The sequence below is a fragment of the Cydia strobilella genome, chromosome 1 (genome assembly GCF_947568885.1).
Source record: "Cydia strobilella chromosome 1, ilCydStro3.1, whole genome shotgun sequence".
Taxonomy (NCBI): Eukaryota; Metazoa; Arthropoda; class Insecta; order Lepidoptera; family Tortricidae; genus Cydia; species Cydia strobilella.
Window position 1 is genome coordinate 5,763,394 of NC_086041.1, and position 21,919 is coordinate 5,785,312.

General features: G+C 37.9%; 1 protein-coding gene across 1 annotated transcript in view; it reads left to right on the forward strand.

Moving 5' to 3' along the window:
* Positions 1–21,919, forward strand: part of LOC134755660 (F-box/LRR-repeat protein 7) — an 84,775-nt gene that overhangs the window by 46,700 nt on the left and 16,156 nt on the right. The window contains exons 2-4 of the mRNA XM_063692197.1: positions 19,446–19,664; positions 20,426–20,617; positions 21,159–21,303. Of these exons, the coding sequence (XP_063548267.1) occupies positions 19,455–19,664; positions 20,426–20,617; positions 21,159–21,303 (547 nt within the window). The 5' untranslated portion in view covers positions 19,446–19,454. The remainder of the gene's footprint in view (positions 1–19,445; positions 19,665–20,425; positions 20,618–21,158; positions 21,304–21,919) is intronic.

Below are 21,919 nucleotides of genomic sequence, written 5' to 3' on the forward strand. Positions count from 1 at the left end.
TATTAGGAACCTATACAACAAGTTTGAAAATTCATTTTTAAATTGTATGTGCTCATTGCCAGTAGGTGTGGACCCTGTAAGACAAAAGACAATAAATGTTTCGTCAGGATCAGGATTAAGTTGCATTAGTTATGGTTGGCCGTATCTTTTGTCGTGATCAAGGAAGTGGCGCCATTGTCAGTTGCTAAATCAATTATCTATCTTAGGGCCCTACGGACCCAATCACAGTAGAAATCACCAGTTCTAAAAATTACAAATATACGCAAAATGTTGTTTTCAGTGGTTTAAAAACCGCATTGAAAAGGTAACAAGCTCGGTTCTCCATTCAAACGTAGTTAGTCATTTTAAAACGACTAGCTAGATTGTCTGAAACTTTGTACTTACAATAGGATAAGGTATATCTAGATGTATATCTACCATTACCCATATCCTCCTCAGACCTAGGTCTGTATAGTTATTTACGATACAAGTGCGGAAAAGAGGAAATTCGAAATGAGTGGCGATAAATTAAAACACGACCGCAGGGAGTGTTTTAAATCGACACGAGTTGCGAATTACCTATTCGCACGTGTATCGTACAACGTTTTACAGTACATATGGCCCTTTAAACTTTCGACATATGAACGAAAAGTGCTATTTGACGCACTAGTGCGAGAAAGTAGCACCATATGTACTGTAAATTAATTTATATAGCTTCAGATAAAATAGTAAAAAAATACGGCGAATTTAAGTTTTTCAATCAAAACTTGTTTTTGCTCTATTTCGTTTGTTTTATATATACTAGAGCTATATAAACTAGCTCGACATAGCTCGCAGAATTGCAAACCTTAAGTGGCAGTGGGCGACATTGCTCGCAGAACTGATGGCCGGTGGGGCCGGAAGGTTCTGGAGTGGCGTCCGCGTACCGGAAGACGAACTGCTGGTAGGCCTCCAACGAGATGGAGCGACGACCTGGTGAAGGTCGCGGGAATTCGGTGGTTGCGAGCGGCACAGGATCGGTCGGAGTGGCGAGCCTTGGGGGAGGCCTATGTCCAGCAGTGGACGTCTATCGGTTAACATGATGATGATGATGATATAAACTAATTACTGGCCTAGATATACCCCATGTCATTGTATGTGCAAAGTTTCATGACAATCCAATACGTAGTTTTAAAATTATAACGAAGCTCCGTTTGTATGGGAAGGTGAAATTCGGCCGTAACATAACGTCCCTAACTAATTAAGAAGTTTCGAGACAGGATGAACACGATTCACTAAATATTTTGCTAAGTTCTGATCCAAAAGGAAGCAACCGCTTTTACAAAATAGTTTGATTTTAATTTCATCGCCCTTGTAATAAGAAAGAAATTGCAATGCAATCGGTTCTTAACTACATACTGACTTTTAGTTAGAAAAATTTCAGACAATCAATGAAGAGGAAAGTTTCGATTAAGGTTTGATCTGATGTTATTTTTGTGATAAAAGTTTACTTAACTTATCCATCGGAATTTGTGGGTTTTTGACTGTTTTGGTATAACAAATCCCAAATACTGCTTGGATTCATAAACGTAAAAAGGCTTTTTATCATGTTGTAAGTACTTATTTGGTTATGCGTTCTCAGATGTCGTAAACGGTGCTTTTGGGTTATAACGGTGTTTTTCCGTAGTCTTGAAAGTCCATTGTGCTGGATCAACGATACTAGGACATTGTCACTTTCTTGCTTCCAATATGACCCTGTCTTTAGCACTTGATTTCTTTAGGTATAATATAATATATTATCTTTCTCAATGCTTTATATTGTTGCTCTCTTCTTTTCAAATAATAGGTAATAATAATAGGTTATCAAAGTTAAACAGATCTTGTTTTTTTTGTAGAAATACATTTTTCTTCTTTGTTCAAAATTAAAATGGCGAACGATTTAAGGATGACTCACGTTAGACCGGGCCGTGTCCGGACCGAAGCTTCCGGCGCTTACTTTTCTAAATATGACATGACAGGTCATCACGTGATGCCTTCCATAGAAAACGAAGCGCCGGAAGCTCCGGCCCGGACACGTCCCGGTCTAACGTGAGTCATCCTTTAATCATATTAATGAGGCCAATAGCAACTGCATCTGGCTGATCTATTGCACTAATTAAGCTAACTCAGTTGTCAAAATGTCCATGCTATACCTATGCTATACAATGTTGGCAAACGTAATTACAATATCGCCGTTTGATGCTATCTAACCTAACAACCTTTGCAGTCCCTGTTCTATTTAAATAACTAACAATATTCCTTTGAACAGGCAAGTCTTCCAATATAGTTTTATGTTTATCACCAACTTGAAATAGTTCTTACTTGTAAGAAATTATCCACACAGACAGCTCGTAAGCTCTAACAATTGATGCAATCAAACGGAATAATGGTTCGCAATTAACAAGCTCGCTAGACTTTTATCTTCAGAATTTCACACGCATTTTCACATAAATTACGTCACCTTTGTCTATAAGATAGTGGAGCTAAATTGGAAATGTTTGTATCACTTCATCTCATAAAGGCAGTCAGTAGATATGTTGGAGAATTGTCGTTAAAGCCGGACATTGATTTATAGTTTCCCTGGTAGTTGGTTTGCGCTGCGCGTGCGCTTGCTAGTCAAAAGTATTAAAGTACTAGTCTCGGGTGAACCAATTGTAGACCCTCGACTAAATAGAACAACTAAGACACATATCTAATTAATATATTTACTTACTTAATTCAAAAAAATCAAAATTGTATTCTATAAGTAGGCCTGAAGGGCAGTGACATGAAAATTACATAGCAACATTTATAAATACAACAGTCAATACCTGGGTTAACGTTACATTATAATAATCTTAAAATAATAATTACTACAATATAGGCAGAGATAGTCTAAAATTTAGGAAATGTAAATGGGACCAATGTCACAGAAAATACGAGAATAAGATAATAAGAGGTGTTAAGGCTCTCAAAGTCTCGAAAGTGTTTAGCGTTAGGATTGTTAAGGTAACAATTCTATACCACGGTTAATATATTGAAAATGTTTAAACTACTACTGGTTAGACGATGACAACATACATGGCTCGTGTGTTCTTTGTAAGAGAATGGAGCGAGTATTACTTAGGAGTCTTAGGACTAGGAGACCTCGAGATCTATCAAACAATCGCGTAATGGGGGAGTGAACTTATACTAAGTCCTAAGTCCGTGTAAGTTATCGACTCGGTAAGCTTTTTGAATGACACTGTGATTTTAGTACCGCGGCTAATATGAAACGGTCGACAACTTGCCAACTATGAAATGTTGATACGTTCTGTTACATTGCAACTGTCATTTGTGAGAACGAGATAGATTGATAAGTAGATTAAACGCTTACTCTATTTATAGTCAGGTAGTGTGGTTGTAAATTAGTCACTATTATTATAGCCATTGATTAAAGTGCATTCTGATGTTATGGTCATTTATCATTGCGTTGAATGTTGAGAGGAATGTTGGGTGTTTATGAGGGTCTGTCAGCTGGGAGTCATTTGGCATTATTGATAGTTTACAGTAAGCTGATGATAATTTTGCAAGCCCGAAAGCATGTCAAAAATTTAATGAAACTCGTTAGGATTGATTTGTACCAAATATAAAATGTGGCAAAAACGTTTGGAAGCACTATTCAAGACGATGAACATTGGAGCATTTTTAAAATTTCATCGGCATTTTTACTATTAAGAAAAATAAAGTATTAAAGTTAGTAAAGCATCATTCTTAGACGTTTCGTTGAGTACTAATGTTCATCACAGTAAACACAATTAAAAATTGGTTGGTGCTTCAACCTGCGCTATTTTGAGGCTATCTTCGTTTTCCTTCCAATACTCATATACATACATGGGCAAATGTAAGATGTAAGATAATTTAAGCGACGATCAGCTCTCGGTTGTTTCCAGTGAACCTGATGTGCTCTACATTGCTAAGTTTGGTTAGGGCAAGTCAGACCCTAATAACTGTATATGCAGGTATGCAAACACAAAGTTGCCTACATCAAGTTCAAAAACAATAGATACGAAAGGAATTTAGAACGGTGACATTGAGGTCTAGTGTTCCTGTGCCCGTCTATTGAAGCTCATGGAATCTAGCCCACTTATGTAGGCTTGCTTAGTTTAAAACCGAATTTCCATGCCTTTAAGTATACCTTGATCGCTGGAAACGGCGCCTAGGTGTCGCCAACTCGCTAGTCAACAATGGAAATATTTAGTGTGTCATAAATGGTATTCGAATACAGACTTTGAAGAAATAGTGATAGAGACGGGTTTGACTTGTTTTATGTTGGATTTTGATTTATGAGCGTAATATTGATTAGTAGGATTAAGGTAGCAAAGTTAGCATAGAAACTGCGTTTAAAGCGATGGCCTGACGTAAGTTAAATTCTTTAAAAGAACAGTTTCCAAACATAAATACTTTAAATAAATTTTAAATATTTAATTAATGAAGTGTCAAAACATAGTGTGCTTGAATGTATAAAAAATTATCTTAGATAATATGAATATTAAAAATTTTTTTACTGTTAATTTATGTACCTAATCTCTACTTAAGTTTCTATTTTCATGCGCTCAAAATTTGGTTGATGACGATTTGACGATAAGCTGCGTTTTGGCGGCTGATTAATTGGCCTTATTGATTATCTTAACTAAGATTAGGCATTGGCCGTTATTTATTAATTTTGCTATATATTTTTCATGTCACTGTATGTGATGTCACTGTAAATGTTGTATTGACTTGTGAAAGAGCCCTTTCAAACTAGAATACATTTTTGAATACATTTTCATGTCACTGTATGTGAAATACATTTTCATGTCACTGTATGTGATGTCACTGTAAATGTTGTATTGACTTGTGAAAGAACCCTTTCAAACTAGAATATATTTTTGAATTATATAGGTAGGTAATCAGTCTGAGCTTTAGCGATCCTTGCTTAACATTTACTTAATATTATATAGGTATGTAGGTACATACCATACCTATTATGTCATTAACCACCTTTCACTTTAGGTAGGTATTGAGTTATAGTTACGCTTTATTTTTTACCTACAAAAACAAACGCAACTTTTATAAAAGTATGCATTATCAAACCCAAACAGCTACGATCCCGGCAGGAGAGCTCTCAGGCATATTATTATGTGTACATGGTCTTACATAAACATGTCAAAATATTTACGCTCCTTTCTAAAGCCTGAAGGAGGTCGCGCACCGCCCCGGGTGCCAGTGATTTAGGCCGATATTGGCTACCAAACATGGTTACGTTGTAAACCGGGTCTTAGGTTACCTATTGTATCTAAGATATACCAATAAGGAAAGATTCCAAAGATTACTTTGTAAGTAGTAGGTAAATATTTTTTCCGTAGTTAAGATTTAGGTACTTAAGAATGTTATAAAAGATGAAGCCGATGATTTGATATTTACGGTTCCACACCAACTCACCTACTATAAAAAGGCTGGGCAATTGGCCATTGGTAATTGTAGAATGTTTAAAAAGTAAAGCTCATGACAGAAGTACCGAGCATGTGATGTAGGTACTTATAATGTAATATTTTTGGAGAGTCTATAATTATTGAAATATATATGTAGGTAACAGATAGTTTAATTACTACTGTTGTCAATACAACATTTAAGGATGACTCACGTTAGACCGGGCCGTGTCCGGGCCGGAGGTTCCGGCGCTTCGTTTTCTATGGAAAGCATCACGTGATCACTTGTCATGTCATAGAAAAGTAGACTATTAGCGTTTAGTGGCAATTTCCGTTGTATAATGATCTTGGTTTTCATCTTAATTAAGTAAGCGGTATACGAGTATATTATATTAGTTATTACTCCGTAAGCACAACCATGCGGCATGTTTTCAGAACAACCATGATGTAGGTGTAAGTAACACTTAAAGGATGACTCACGTTAGACCGGGCCGTGCCCGTGCCGAGGCGTCCGACACGTCATTTTCTATGACGGCTAATCGGTGATCACGTGGTGCTTTCCATAGAAAACGAAGCACCGGATGCTCCGGCCGGGCCCCGACCCGGTCTAGTGTGAGTCAGAAACAAAGCTCTTCATAAAATAAATATTTTATAATAAACTGAATTAGATAACATACACTAAAGAAAAAGTTACCAAGTCCACCGGTGGCCGAGGCGAGAATCGAACCCGCGTCTTCAGCTTCCGCGGCTAACGTCCTGGGCTATAACCGCAATAATCGAAGTGCGCACATTGCGGGCATCTTTCTCTGTCACTCTAATTACGCCCTTATTGGAGTAAAAGAGAAAGATCCCCGCAATTTGGAAATTTCGGTTTTCGCGGTATAGGCCCTCACCACTAGACCACCCGGCCACGGCGGTACCCGTCTCAAATTCTCTGTTGTACACTATATTTGAAAGGATAGGCGCCTTTGCCGCTTAGTTAAATACTTTATAGTTTTATATTTATTTTTATATACACGCTTTTTCCATAAAAATAACTTCGATCACACCCATCCTGTGTACACGTATTAATTGGTTTTAATAAGGAAATGACTGCATTCACTAAATGCTTAGCTACTCGTATAAATCGTATTGGACATCTTAGAGGCCAATAAAGAAATCGCGAGGAATTAGCAAACTAGTTTCTTACTTCGTGATTTCCCATATGGTCTAATTTATAGAATTAATTAATCTACATATCTGTTCTATAAGACCGTAAATGCAGAACACGAGAGACTCGAGCATTCATAATTTTGTGCTAAAATGTATGTCTGGTATGTTAAACAGACAATTTAAATACTATCATTACAAGTAATAATTTCACAGTTTTTTATAGAATGGCATCCTGCCGTTTAAATACCTTTTTAAGTAAGTAGTTATTTATTACTTAAACTTACAATGGGATGAGCGCAACAAATTAAAAGGTATTAATAATGTGATAAAATTCCGATTAGTTAACCACTTCTGCGGCTTTCTGTAGCTTAATTATGTTCCGTAGGTAAAATACTGTCTTGTCCGATTAGTCTGTATTTGGCAGTTTTTGTAAGGTCAACTATTTCTTTGTTTATATTTTATGTAAGTCGGGATGAGAAAAACCTAAACTTATAAGGAGTTGTTGCCACTTTGCGTAACTGTCCCTTGATCTCTTATGGCTCCTAATTTAGAGTGTAGGCACGATTAGACAGCTTTTCGTAACTAGATTAAGAATGTAGCCATGGGATTGGCTAGTCCGATATGACAGCAGTTTGATAACGCAATTGATTTTGTTGGCCATGTTGAGGAGGTGTCACGTCGAGTTTGAATGATTTATGGTTATGAATCTAGAGCACATATGTCTAGACTTACGTGTGACGGCCTGACAAGTAATTTCATGTAATGCATGAAGCAATTTAACCATTTTGGGACTGAAAAATATGGTGTGAGATATGTCTTCATTGCGTGCCTCTTATAAGTGTGTGGCAAATATAACATGATATTTTTTAGGGTTCCGTACCCAAAGGGTAAAAACGGGATCCTAATACTAAGACTTTTTTTTTTTTTTTATTATAAACTGATCGGCGATTGGCCCTAGTCACACCTGATGGAAAGTGAAGACAGGGCCTAAGATGGAGCTCACCGGTTCAGTAACAGCCTATTCACTCTTGTTTTAAAGAGACCGAGGTCATATTGATCAGGGAATACAGATGGCGGGAGCGCATTCCATTCCTTAGCCGTCCGTACCAAAAAGGAGGAGGCAAAACGTTTCGTCCGAACGAATGGAATGTGGACCACGAACGGGTGCATACGCTCCCCGCGCCTGGATGTCCGATGATGGAAAGGGGAAGGTGGGATCAGGTCGTGCAGTTCCTGTGCGCACTCCCCGAAATGAAGACTGGCCAGGCTGTATCTCATGAACCGTGATAGCTAGACAGTTGAAATTTTGACAGATGATGTATTTCTGTTGCCGCTATATAACAATAAATACTAAAAAGTACGGAACCCTCGGTGGGCGAGTCCGACTCGCACTTATCCGGGTTTTTATCATTTGACCAACATATTTTTCTGACTATCCCCAATCCATATATTTTGATAAAAAACGTACGAAAACGTTTTTTTAACATCAGGCCTCTAACTAACCTAACTAGTCTTCAGCGATGCTCAAAATTTTTATGAATATGGCTGTAAATTGTCAGTTTGGTTTCAGTAAAAAAAAAATTGGTCCATTTTGCGCTGGGGTTTTATATTCATTTTACTGCTATACCTACATAGTCACAAAAAACTACATTCTGTTACTACTCATAGGTAGCTGTATAACCTTTTTCTAGCCCTACACTTTTCGGGAATATCTGTACCGTAAAGCTGGGTGCGCAAATGTGACAGAATAGTACATTATGATACAAGTGTGCTAAGTTGGTCATTACACACGAGGCGATATTGTGCGCGCGAGTTGTAAGCGAGCGCACAATAAGAAAGCCGATGTGTGTAATGACCAATGCACACGCGTTTCATACGACGTTTTTCAACACACTTGCGAGAAAAAAAAGAAACTTTCATATTAATCAAATTTTAATAGTTAAAACAGTTAGTATTGTGTGTTTCATCTGTCATACTCGTACTGCCGGCCGGCGCTCGCTCGCCCCGGCCGCGGGCGGTGCGGCGGGCGGGCCGCGCGCCGCGCACTGCGCAGGCGGTCGGGCGCGCCCGTGCCCACCAGTCCGACCAATTAAAGAAGGCTCCCTTTCCATGCATATTATTAGTAATCAGTTAGCTTCTTAACTCAGTCCGATAATATAATGAAAATGCACGAGTGGAAAAATACACTGAAAGAGCACGCGTGTTTAATATCTAGGATTATGAGCCAAAAATCGGTGGAATAAAAACGTCGTTTTGAGCAAGTGTGTTGAAAATGAATTTAGGCAAGCATGCAACATGTTTCGTGGAAACATAGTTAATTCGTTGATTTTTTGTGAAGCTTGCTGCCAATATCTGAAATAGTGATTTCGTTTGTAACTTGACGAATAGGCGTTTGTCATTTATAATTATAACATCAAATAAGTAGTTTTCACTTCAACCTAGTTAATACTTGTTTTATTTTTGCATTCTATAGCATCCCCACACTGTCAATTCAGCATAAGTTTTCGTATTTTCACATATATGTACCTCGCTGATATTGCAGACCACTTCGCTGGATAGGCCATAACGCGTACCTCTTTATGATAATGCACGCTTCGCCACTTTACCTCCGCCCTCGACGCCGTTTACAACCTATGTCCACAAGGCTGAGGGTTTACGGCTGTGAAGAAATTTTCATACGTCGCTTCAACGATCTAAGGTTTGGACCCCAAATCTTCTTCTAGATTGAAGCCTATTTGAGATTCCATAGACGTGATAAGTAGGTATTGAGACACGACAGATCAGAAATTGTTTCAGCCATCGAAAATATTATTTATTAATAAACTCTTTATTTACATACAAGATATATACAGTGGTACTACGTAAACGAAATTAATAACTAGCTTAAATCTAACATAGGCCAAGGCATTGTACCAAGGATGCTGGCGGCATTTCCCCGCTGTATCGCAATGCTGATACGTTGTGCGAGGAAGCCGCCAACTCTTCGGTCACCAGTTACGTCAACCAGACGCTTCGCGATTTCTGCAAACACCTTGTGCGCGCTGGGACCCAATGGACCTAGAGTTTCCACTCCAAATTGTTCGAAATGATACTCTCAATTTATTTATTTATTTTATTTAACTTTTATTGCACAGAACGAAATCATACAGTAGGTACAAAAGGCGGACTATACCATGTGGCATTCTCTACAGATATTATTGTCATCTTAAAACACTCAAGAGCTTTATACAATTTCTTTAGATGTTATTCTGTGCTAGTGGGCGCATTTTATAGCAGATATTTACCACAGAATAATGAAAAATTAAGAGCCATTTAGTGTAAAAGTACCACTTAAATTAACGAGACAGTAAAGCGAGACAAGAGTAAAATAAAATTAAAGAATTCTACCTCAGTAGCAGTAAACTAAACATTACCCGTTTAATCAAAAGGAAAATGGTTAGGCGAGATTTAGCAGTTATCTTTTTAGCCGGTAGTTAACTGGTTAAACCTGGAGGTACCATGGTTACCAGTACAATTTGACACTGGGTTAACGGTTTAACCGGTTAACTCCGGGTTAGTGCAGGTGGCGCTTAGAAGTTTAATGAGATGTACTCCTCGTCGTCGTCACTAATTCTATCTATTATCCGAAGTACTTAAATTTAAGTATTTCTCGTCATTAATCAGAGGAAATTTTGTAAAATATCCCTAAATTATAAGCTGCTGACAAGACTGCGTTGGCTTAGACCGGCAATGAAGGTAACCTGTAATTTATAAAAATAATTATTAAAAGTTCTAGTCGAACTGGAAACTAAGATTTCAAGCTAAGATATAAAGAACCGCTAGCATGGCCGCAGGGCGAACTAGTTTTGCGTAAACAATTTCCATAGAAAAACCATAGTGATCTTTTTGTAATAGCATTTTCTCAAGGAACCTGAATTAACGAATTCCGTAAAAGGCGTAATTGCATCATTGTGTGGACTGATAATGGTGGAATTTCCTATGTAATTAGTTATGACACTACATTGTATTCATGTTTACATAGTAAACATGTATTCTGTCAGTCAGTTATTACATTTCTATTTACTGGCTATATTATTGACGTCATATACAGATTACAGAACGAGCATAATATGTTCCTGTTCGGTGGGTAGGTAAGCCAGAAAAATGCACGATTTAATTTAGTCTGGCAATGAGGGAGAGGAGTACAGTACGGCTACCACCAGTTTGGCACTGACATAAACGCTAGCGGCTAGCGTGAACGTAACTTGCTTTCTATGCATCTCGCTCCTGACATATTAGTGTGAGCGAGATGTATATAAAGTAAATTACGTAGACTTTAGAGTATATGTCAGTTTTGACACTGTCAGCGCTGCGACTCATGGTACGGGTACAGTAGACTTACTCGTACATGGCTCAATTGCGAAGTGATATTCCCACCGCTTATAGAACACAAGTAAGCGAACGGAACAATCAGGCAAACCAATATACTTACATGGCATTTTTAGGGTTCAGTAGCCAAAATGACAAAAACGAAACCCTTATAGTTTCGTCATGTCCGTCTCTCCGTCCATCTGTTCGTCCGTCTGTTTGTCCATGACGTCCGTGTCTCACAGTCATTTTACTCGGAAGATATATTTTAATTAATTTTTAGGTATAATTAGGTGCAAAATAAGAAATAAACATCTTACAATACAACTCAGTGAACTTAGGTAATCAATACTTTTCATGAAAAATATGTTTAACATTATCCAATTAGGCAAAAATGAGTTTTTCCAAGACCTCATTTCATTAAAACTTCGTACGTGGCACGAAGATACTAGGGAATGGATATGGATAGTGGAGCTAAATCTCGTCCTTGATTCCTGCCACGCACGGATCTGGGGACCATATTCAAGTCGTTTAAATAAACGCTCGTTATATTAGTTTAATGTCATTTGCACATTATCTTTTGTCACGTGAGATCGCTAGTTCAACTGTGGCTGACATATTTTAGCATTTTCATTAGCAAGTCGAGGCGCTTATCAGTTATAACAAAAATGGTGGTTTTACAGAAGATAGATTTGTAACATTGTCGGAGCAAGATTATTTTTTTTCAAATCCAGAAGAATAAGCTCGTCAATTGTCACTTTAGGTGATTCATTGAGAATTCCAGTGTTTGGACGTTCGCCGCTGATATAATACTCACGGACAAATTAAGAGAAACGCAAAAAAAGATTTAATTACTGGCCAGCACCTAAAGTAATTTTAAAATTAGTAATTAAACCTTTTTTTGCGTTCCTCTAAATTTGTCCATAAGTGTATTAATAACCAGAAGAACTCAGCAGAATTCGCGAGTAGATGTGATATGTGCAGTTTAGTTAAACGTAAAGCAATGTAAAGCAAACAAATAGACGCTACAACATTTGGCTTAATTAGCCGACTTCACCGCCAATATACGGCGACAATATCACAAGCTGTAATTAAAATGTATTGAATAGAACCGTAGTTATCGGCGTGCAATATCAAGGCGCCGGCGATAGTGTGGGCGGGCGCACAATGGAATGTTGGTACTTACTCGATTTCAAGCTGCATTTTAAATGCTGATTTAGTATGGAAAATAGCTTCAAAATCGAATCGTCTAGGAAAGATGAGTGAGTAAAGATTACGGTAAAATATTGATATGTCAATCCATCGGCGTAATTCAGAGTTCGAACTATTTTCGCTTTAAAGCAATTGAGTAGGTGCTAATAGTTGCAGGCCTGGACCCGGGTATGTCCTTAAACTGCGTCCGGACCCGGATATGTCTTTAAACTACGTCCAAAAGAGAGGTATGGGCACTGTGAATGACATCTCGCTTTGTGTGGTAGGGCACAGGACAGCGGATGTCATTCCAGATCTAGAGCAGAGCCCAACTGGGGAAGTACCTCCACCTTACAGAAAACCGCAGCCAAATAACACTAGACCTTACTCATGGTGTTGTGTTCCTGCCGGTGAGTAAGGTTGCCAGAGCTCAACGAGGGAGAGGAGTGTTAGGGTCGGCAACGCGCGTGTAATATCTCCGGTGTTGTAGGCGGCCATAGGCTACGGTAACTGCTTACCATCAGGCGGGCCGTATGCTTGATTGCCACCGACGTGGTATAAAAAAAAAGGCAAATTCAGCTCGCCATTATGAACTAATATGCAAGTTTGTACCTTCTACATAGCGATAACGTCATATAAAAATATGCAAAATGTGCGAATTAAAACTTACAGTTTATTTAATGGGTTTTGGTAAGTATATGTCTTAAAACTATTGTGTAAACTGAAGTTATGCTAATAAATGTGACATTTTCAACCAAAAGGTACCACATTGTCGCTTGTCAATAAGGTTGATTGAACAACAAATTGAAGCTGTATGGAAATAGCGCCTTATTGACAACCGACAATAAGTAGTACCCTTTTGATTGAAAATGGCACAAATATTGATCACTAATACTCGTAGCCGTCTAAGTGCCTGTTGACTTATTTCGCGTTTTTCGTCCTTAGTAGCGATTATTTGCAAGTTATTGTAAATAAATAACGTGTTATATCAAGTTATTGAATTAAAAAGCCCCCAGTTTATATTGTAGTTAAAAAGGTCCCCGTTTAAATGTCTGCACAAAATAAATTAGCGGGCTATAAAAAATATCCTATCAGATTCTTAATTTTGGATAAGTATGGTCTATGAGTAAAATTGGTAAAATGCTTGCGATATACGCACGGATAGTCGGATAGAATGACGAAACTACATCAAATAATTCGGTTTATGCCATTTTACTTTCGAAGCCCTAAAGTATTATTGGTCTATCTATAGACCAATTTAATTAGTAAGCAAGTAATTTCATCATTGACAGCCTTATCATACAAGACGTGTTGTATATACATTACAAGAACCTGCAAAAACCCCAGGAATCCAGTTAGACCAGCTGCGAATCTAAATACCTATTTGTTTCATGCTCCAAACCTTTCTCAACTGCAACCTTATTTCTAAAGCTTTAAACGTCTTATTCGCTTATTAAAGGTTGTCCAATATTCTATGTATCGTATGACAGAAGCACAGTTAAATTATAATAAGCCGTATTTTAAGCTCGTAAAGCGAGCGAAGGTATCAGTTTATGCAGACATCACGGAGTTTTTACAAGTTAGTGTTCTAGTTCATTCGGTATATTATGCAAAACGAAAATGGATATTATAAAGTCTGAGAACTTATTTAGAATATTACACTGTTTTCCACAGTAAGTTATAGAGTTAAAAGTCGTTTGCAGGCATACATTTTATGCAATTACCAAGTTTTAGTATAAAGTATGAATTTCCATAATTCAACAGCTTAGAATTTATATTTTTTGCAGCTCATTGCAATATGTGTGCGAGGGAGATGTACTGATATTGAAATACATTGGTACCATGTTTCCCTTTTATGAATATATTCCCTAGTTAGTAAGAACGAGTTCAGTAAGTGTGTCTTTAAATAGGTATAAGAAGGTACTCAATAGTATTATAATGGTTGGGTCTGTACAACTTATCTACTTAGGCATACTGTTTGTACGTATTTTATTACAAGACCTATAATCATCTGATTTAATTTACAATGTATTTGTAATGTAAGAATTAGTATTTTAAAACCCTTAAAAGCGTGAAATATTAACTTACTTTGTATGCATATTACATATTTACATTCCAACTACTTATGTATTTACCAGGTCAATTAAAACCCTGGGTCTCGATAGAACGATGCCGAATAAACAAATAATAGATACCTACTATAAATACCTTACTATTATTTACATTTATACATTTATTTACAAACTAACATACATACTAATACTATAATTCCATGGTTACCAAAGTTTCCGTTTGGTTAACCGTACGAATACATACGAAAATATCTAAGCTACACTGAAAGTTCTTAGAAAAGGTTACTTGGCGACCATATTATAACAAAAAGAGGCATATCATTTATGAAAATATAACTATATTTTTTTCTGTGGTATATATCATTCGGTAGTCATTTTTAGGGTTCCGTACCCAAAGGGTAAAAACGGGACCCTATTACTAAGACTCCGCTGTCCGTCTGTCCGTCTGTCTGTCTGTCACCAGGCTGTATCTCATGAACCGTGATAGCTATACAGTTGAAATTTTCACAGATGATGTATTTCTGTTGCCGCTATAACAACAAATACTAAAAATTACGGAACCCTTGGTGCGCGAGTCCGACTCGCACTTGGCCGATTATTTTTTTGTATTTCAGGATTGCTGGCAATTTTAAAATTGTATGATAAGAAATTTTTCGTGTCATCATTTTATACGATATGGTATTGTGGTCTCAGCCAACAACAGAGTTACAAAAGGTTTCAGTTATATTTTTATAATGAAGCCTAGTTCTCGTGCGACTGTTTACACTTACCATTTAAAATTAAATCGCTTTTGTAGTTTTTTTTTTACTTTGATGATCTCAGAGAAGCATGTCGTTCAACAACGACGTCAAAAGTACTCTAAGAACAAATTAAATTATTTTCTATGGAAATATTTTAATTTGTGTTTTTTCAAGTAGACACTTATTTAAACTATAAAGTTGACGTCAAAAGTTTACAATCGCAGTTATGTGGTTACTAAAAGACTGTCAAAAAAGTTGTATATCAGCAGATTCTGGTATTCCTAAGTATTCCTATGATTCCTATGACATCAGTAAAAATTCTTGTATGAATGCGTGAGAAAAAAAATGGGTACCTCATGGATTTCATACAAAACCTCTGATTACCCAAAATCACCACACAGAAAGGGTTTTGGGAGAATGAGCTGTGTACGTTTTAGGGATATCCTTTCGTAATAAAAATGTATACGCGTGACCAGAAACAGTAAAGCCGCGGTTACCGCGTAATCTAATTACTATAGTTTTCTCTATTCTAAAAACTTTCAGTTTGCCCCTCGTATATGATTTTTGGGGTTCTTTATTCACTAGTGTATATTTGGTGTATATTAGTGTACGTGTGGTAGCTTCACAAAGTTGATATATAACAGTTTTTCAACTGTAATATATCAACTTTAAACAAGTAAATAAACCTACGATAAAGTTAAAATACTGTATATTGTATGCACCGTGACAGACGCGACATGTCGAATGACAAACTAGTTTGATTTATACGTCCATTGTGAGGTTTAATGGTAGAATAAGGTCAGCGATGCTATGGGACCCGCAATTATACTCCTCTATAAACATGAGGCCGTTGAAAAACTTGCGCAATTTATATCTCATATTTATTCCCTTTAGCAAATTCATTGGACACTTTCGATTAATAATTATGTGGACCTCGTGTCGGAAGCCGGTGTTGCTCAAAGTAGTTATTATATGCTAATGTATTTTCTTTAATCTACAAGAAACTTCAGACTTCAAATGTGCTTAATTCAAGTAGGCCTAGCAACAAGCTCTTTCAAATAGTCGTACATATACATTATATATATATACAACCTGCAACCCCTTAAAATGGGTGTACCTAAAAAAACCTCTAAACCTGAAAACATTGGTTCCTGAAGTCCTAGAATCGTGAAATTTTGTGTGGTATCAGTGATCGGAATACTAATATAAAAACAACAATAAAAAAAACCAAAAAGTTTTCGAAGTACAGATTTGAACCAGGTTCACGTAAACCAGCCAAAATTAATAGCGCCCTCTATATTTGTACATCTTAAACCAATTATCAGAGCAATTTGTTGATGTCATTATTTTCAAGTTTTATTAAACAGTTATTTAAAACTATATATTATTTTCCTTTATTATCCTTAAAAAATTGCTACTAAGAATGTTAGTTAAAAAAACCGAATCAATAGACATAAGATTGACGTGTCCTCTAAAACAGCGGTAGCATTCAAACAAGCCAGAGTGCATCTAAAAATATCGTGCGATTTGATTGGAACTTCGCAGTTATTCCCTGCACGCCCGTCAGAAAAAAGTTAACTGACAACTGCGTGCATCGAACTGCAACGAAACGACTACTAACAACTAGTAAAAGCCAAAAGCAACTTCCTACCGAAAATAGTCAGCATCCTTAAATAAAGAATATATGAGATTGGATACGGTTTATTTCGGACGATACTATCCATATTTTGTTAGTTACAAATTTAATATACTACTTAAATTACTATGTTAGTACCTAAACTAAGATGTTGGGAGGTCCAGTGCCTGATTAGTGCACTGTCCCGTCTCCCTGTCAAGACGTCTCAAAACGGCGGAGACTGTGGCGGCTGTCGCGCACCCTTCGGAGCGTCGCGGCGCAGCGCTTGCGCAGCGTCGCGTGGAAACCATCCACATGCGCGTCGGCGAACATGGCCGACGCGCTGCAGTATCGCGGCAGCCGCAACAGTACCCTGAACGCGTCGTTGTACTGTACATAGAACGCTGCGTGTACATCGTCCACAGGCTTCTTAACAGGGTTCTTAGCTGCGCTGTTAATACTTTAGAAAACTCAATTAGGTACCACAGGTACACATATTAACCTCGAGAGTTTATTTCAATACCGCTAATACTGCCTTTCTAGGTTCATTAACATTAATTATTCACGCATTTCAATCTAATCTTAGGATCATCCGTAACTAAAGTATACTGTTAATTAAGCTATGGCATTAATGTTGATTTGTTGATGGACAAGGCCGCAGGTACTTTCTAGAAATGCGCCTGAGCCAGGTTTTTAACCGCTTTCCTTTGCCGCTAAAGGTCCGGACGTGCATGAGCTGCCCTTGCATTTCCTTAACCTAATGGACCAAGATATCTGTGACCTATGATAACGAATAGATTTAACTGATATAGGGGTATCATTTATACTGGTTGGTTCCACGTGAAGCGCTCGGTCGGTAATCGGATTAGTGGCTCGCCGGTCGTTAAAAGAAGCACTAACATAGTCAATAGTCCAATAAAATTAACGAAGAAAACCATTTTCAATTACTATTCACCAAGTAATTGAAAATGTTAATGGTTAAAATAACGACGTTAAGAATCCCCGGCAAGCTCAGTTCTCCATACAAACCTAGTTCCGCGCTCATTGTAAACCCACTAGCTAGATTGCTCTGAAACTTTGTACTTACAATAGGATAAGGTATATCTATGTCTGGTAATAATTGATGTAGCTTCAGATACCATAGTTTAAAAAATACAGCGAATTTAAGCTTTTCATACAAAACTTGGTTTTGCTCTATTTCGTTTGTTTTATAAACTGGTGCTATTAAAAACTAATTTCAGACCTAGATTTACCTCATGTCATTATGTGCAAAGTTTCATTACAATCCAACACGTAGATTTAAAATAACAGCGGAACTACGTTTGTATGAGAAGGTGCAATTCGGCCGAGCTTGCCGGGGACTTAAAAGCTTTAAATAGCTGTAAATGGTTTAGTTGCATACCTCAAAGTAATTCACGAAGGGAATCTATATTCCTACTTTTAATAAAAACACTGATCTAAGTACTTTATCAGTGCTCACCCATGAAATTGAAATCGAAACTGTTTTTACACGCACTTCTGTTGTCTGATAATATAAATAACTCCCACTTCTAGGAATTTGTCTCTATAAAAAACTATTGTGTTTTTTAAGGATCCGTACAATTAATTAGCTATCTAATAGTTTGTCCTTTCTATTGTGTTTAGCGTACCCAAAGGGCAAAACCGGGACCCTATTACTAAGACTCCTCTGTCCGTTTGTCTGTCACCAGGCTGTATCTCCTGAACCGAGACAGTTGAAATTTTTACAGATGATGTATTTCTGTTGCTGCTATAACAAAAAACACTAAAAACAGAATAAAATAAATATGTAAGTGGGGCTCCCATACAACAAACGTGATTTTTTTGCCGTTTTTTGCGTAATGGTACGGAACCGACTCGCACTTGGCCGGTTTTATTTAATTTATTTCGATAGAGAAACTGAATACCTAACTGGATGTATTTTAATCCCGTTACAAAGAGAGAAACTTCACACGGTTTTTTTGAAAAAACTTGTTTTAGAATATAATAATAATAAGTAAGCAGCAAAAACAGTATAAGTGCGAGTGCGAGTCGGACTCGCGCACGAAGGGTTCCGTAATATTATCTATTGTTTTAGTGTTTTTGTGTTTGTAAAATTTCAACTGTATAGCTATCACGGTTGATGAGATACAGCCTGGTGACAGACAGGCGGACAGTGGTGTCTTAGTAATAGCAAAGAGGATATAATAAGATAGAGCTGTACTGTCATAGTAAATTTTGTAACCACAGTAAATTCACTGCCATCTATCGACATAATTTAAAACTAAAAATGAAAATTTATAAATATACGATAAAATGTATTTAAACATGGATAAATGATTTTTTTATTTGCATTAATTATTTTTATATGATTTTGACCCATGGTCTTTCACTGATATGCGTTAAAATTATAAATAACAAACGAAACCGTCAACGCCCTCTATACGAAAGTAGGCCAAAGGTAGTGGCGCCATCTGATCGAGAATCAAATTTTCGTGATTTTCGAGGCACGTTTTTTCCTTAGACTGTATCCATCTATTACGGAGTTATATCTATCTTTGGTAATAGGGTCCCATTTTTACCCTTTGGGTACGGAACCCTAAAAAGAGTGTATCCTAATCCTAATCAAAATAGCAGTGTTGCAAAATGGTCATGCCATATCATACCTTGTCTCGAGCATTAGTCACCGCATTGCCAGTTATGTTACTCGTACGTATAGTTCCTGACATAAGAAACGTTAGACTAAGTGCCAGTTGCACCATCCGCACTTGACAGACTGATCAACGTCACCCGGCGCGCCGCGGCGGTTCACTATGAAACTTTCCATATAATAAAATTTAGCAAACTCTTTAACGATTGCAAACAGTTGGTGCAACCGACCCTAAATTTCCTAATTTGTTTCCAGGGTCTCACGATGTCCAGCTGTTCCGGGCCCGGTGTGTGCGGCGGCGCGCGCCGGCGGCCCCCGCCGCCTCCTGAGCCAGCTCTGTCGCTCGCCGCCGATCTGAGCGAACTGAGCTTAGACCAGGGTTATCACACGTTAGCTGACTGTGGACCGCCAAGGAGAAGAAGGGATAACACCCTCAGTGATGCTATTTGGTTGAAGATACTGTCGCATTTAGAGGTGAGTTTTGAAACGGCTTTGTTTATAGCTGCTGACTCTAACCAGCCTAACTTTAGACCAGGGCTGTGGTATCCTAGCAAACTTTGTACCGCTAAGGAGAAAAAGAGATAAGTACCTACTACCCAGTGATGCTACTTGGATGAATAATTGACACATTGTCTTTTGTCACTTATTGTCACTTTGTCTCAAGCTATCGGCCCTGAACAGGCTAAGGTTAGAACCAGGACTGTCCTTTCCTAGTAGATCGTAGAGATACCTACTGGATCTAGTGTAGTAAACTTTAGACTCCCTAGGAGCAGAAGGTGTAACGGCGGAAGACAGTAGTAGATTATTAGTTACCTACCTGTCTTTTTATTTTACTATTTTTTTTAGTTATAAAATATTTTGCAAAAAATCTTAAACCTTAAACGTAGAAAAGGCGGATTTAAGGCCAAAAGGTATCATTTACCAGTAAACCTACTAAAATACAATAGTGTGACCTGGGGTCAGCAAATGGAAAAAATAAAATTGTAAAATCCTGCGTATTTCTGTAAATATGTATTGATATTGATACGCTTTTATGATGCATCAAAGTTAAATAGAACCGGCACATAACCGGCATCAATATTTGTATCTTTTGTTTACTAAGTACGTGATATTGCAGGTGATATAGAAATATAAAACGCAGTTCTTTATTACCTACTTTAGAAACGTATACCTACATACTTAATATAAGAGGTTTAACTTAAGACTAATTATAACCAACACCAATGACATTTCAGGTATCAGACCTCTGCCGCATGTCGCGTGTGTGTCGACGCTGGGCGCGACTCATTTCGCGTCTGACCGCGAGGCCCGAGGTGTGGAAGAAGATCAGAGCGGCCGGGCCGTTGGAGGTGGCGGCTCGCTGTGCCGGTGCGAGGGCGGGGCCTTGCGTCAATGGAGTCAGGGAGTGGCGAGCGAAGAATTCTGTGGTTAGTATGCATTGGCAATGATCTCGCACCTGACTACCAAACCAGCCGCTGAGCCGTTAGAGGTGGCTGCTCGCTGTGAAATGCTGGACTTTGCGTCAGTGAAGTCAGAGAGTGACGGGCGAAGAATTCTGCAGTAAGTATGCGATGGTAATTGATGGAGATTGACTTCGTTCGTGAGGCCAGAGGATTGGAAGATCAAAGCCACTGGGCCGTTGGTGACCGCTTATCGTGAAGGAGAGGAGAGGAGAGCAGAAGACCAAACGGATAGTCAATCAATTGATTCGAAAGACGGTGCGTCTAACCGTAAGTATATGAAGCGACACATAAAGAGAGAGAAATCAACCGTATAATATATTTCAGTGAAGCACCGCGACAAAAGAGCCCACTGAGGTTGATTGTTACAGTTTATAAAATTTCTTGCTTTTGAAATCGTGTAAAACATTTCAAAAAATTGATAATGTCAGCAAATCTTAACAATTCTTTTAGCAGTTTTTGTTTCCTAGTATATCTTGTAATTTCAATCCATTATTTTCTACTGAAGGTGACAGCCGCAGGCGCACAGCTCCTGGCCGCTACGTTCAGAAATCTAACGCATTTAGCGGTAACTGGCTCAAGTAGTATGGATGCGCGCTCACTGGCGCCGCTCATCACCGACCTCGTGGACTTGAGGCATATCGACCTTACCGGTAAATCTTTCTTTACTCTCTTGCTTTTACTGGAAAGCTTTTTTTGGTGGTAGTAATCTTAATTATGCGGCTTGAATTTCTTGTTCGGGTCGATCATTGGGAGAGTTATAAGTGTAAATATTTCCTGTCCGACAGAGTATCAGACACTGTAAATGAATATCCATCTCGTCTAAACAAAGTCGAATATGCGCCGCCATGTGCGATTGTTTGTTACACGAAAGAAATCCTTTGCACTTCTCGTAAATTCTTTCACGTAAGGTCTCTGTATCGATTTTTAAGTTTCCAAAAGTTGTTTTGGCGTTGAAATATTACTCACTCTCGGAACGTAGCGTAAAAGAGCAATAGCCTACATACTTGAGAAATATTAGTGGCACGTGCAAGTGGCAGTGCGTTTGCAAGGTAATTGCCTACGCACTAACCGTGTACTTAAAGTAAAGTACTCAGTCATTACTGAACAGGACACTCAGGAGCATCCCTTTATATTTATTCTGTTAACCATAATTGCTGTATAAACGGGTCTCTTAGTATGAACCTTGGTTACCACTTGGAGGGACGTGACAGGCATATTAGCGTATAATAGGTATGTAATAGCATCCGTCTAATTTTGCACAGTACA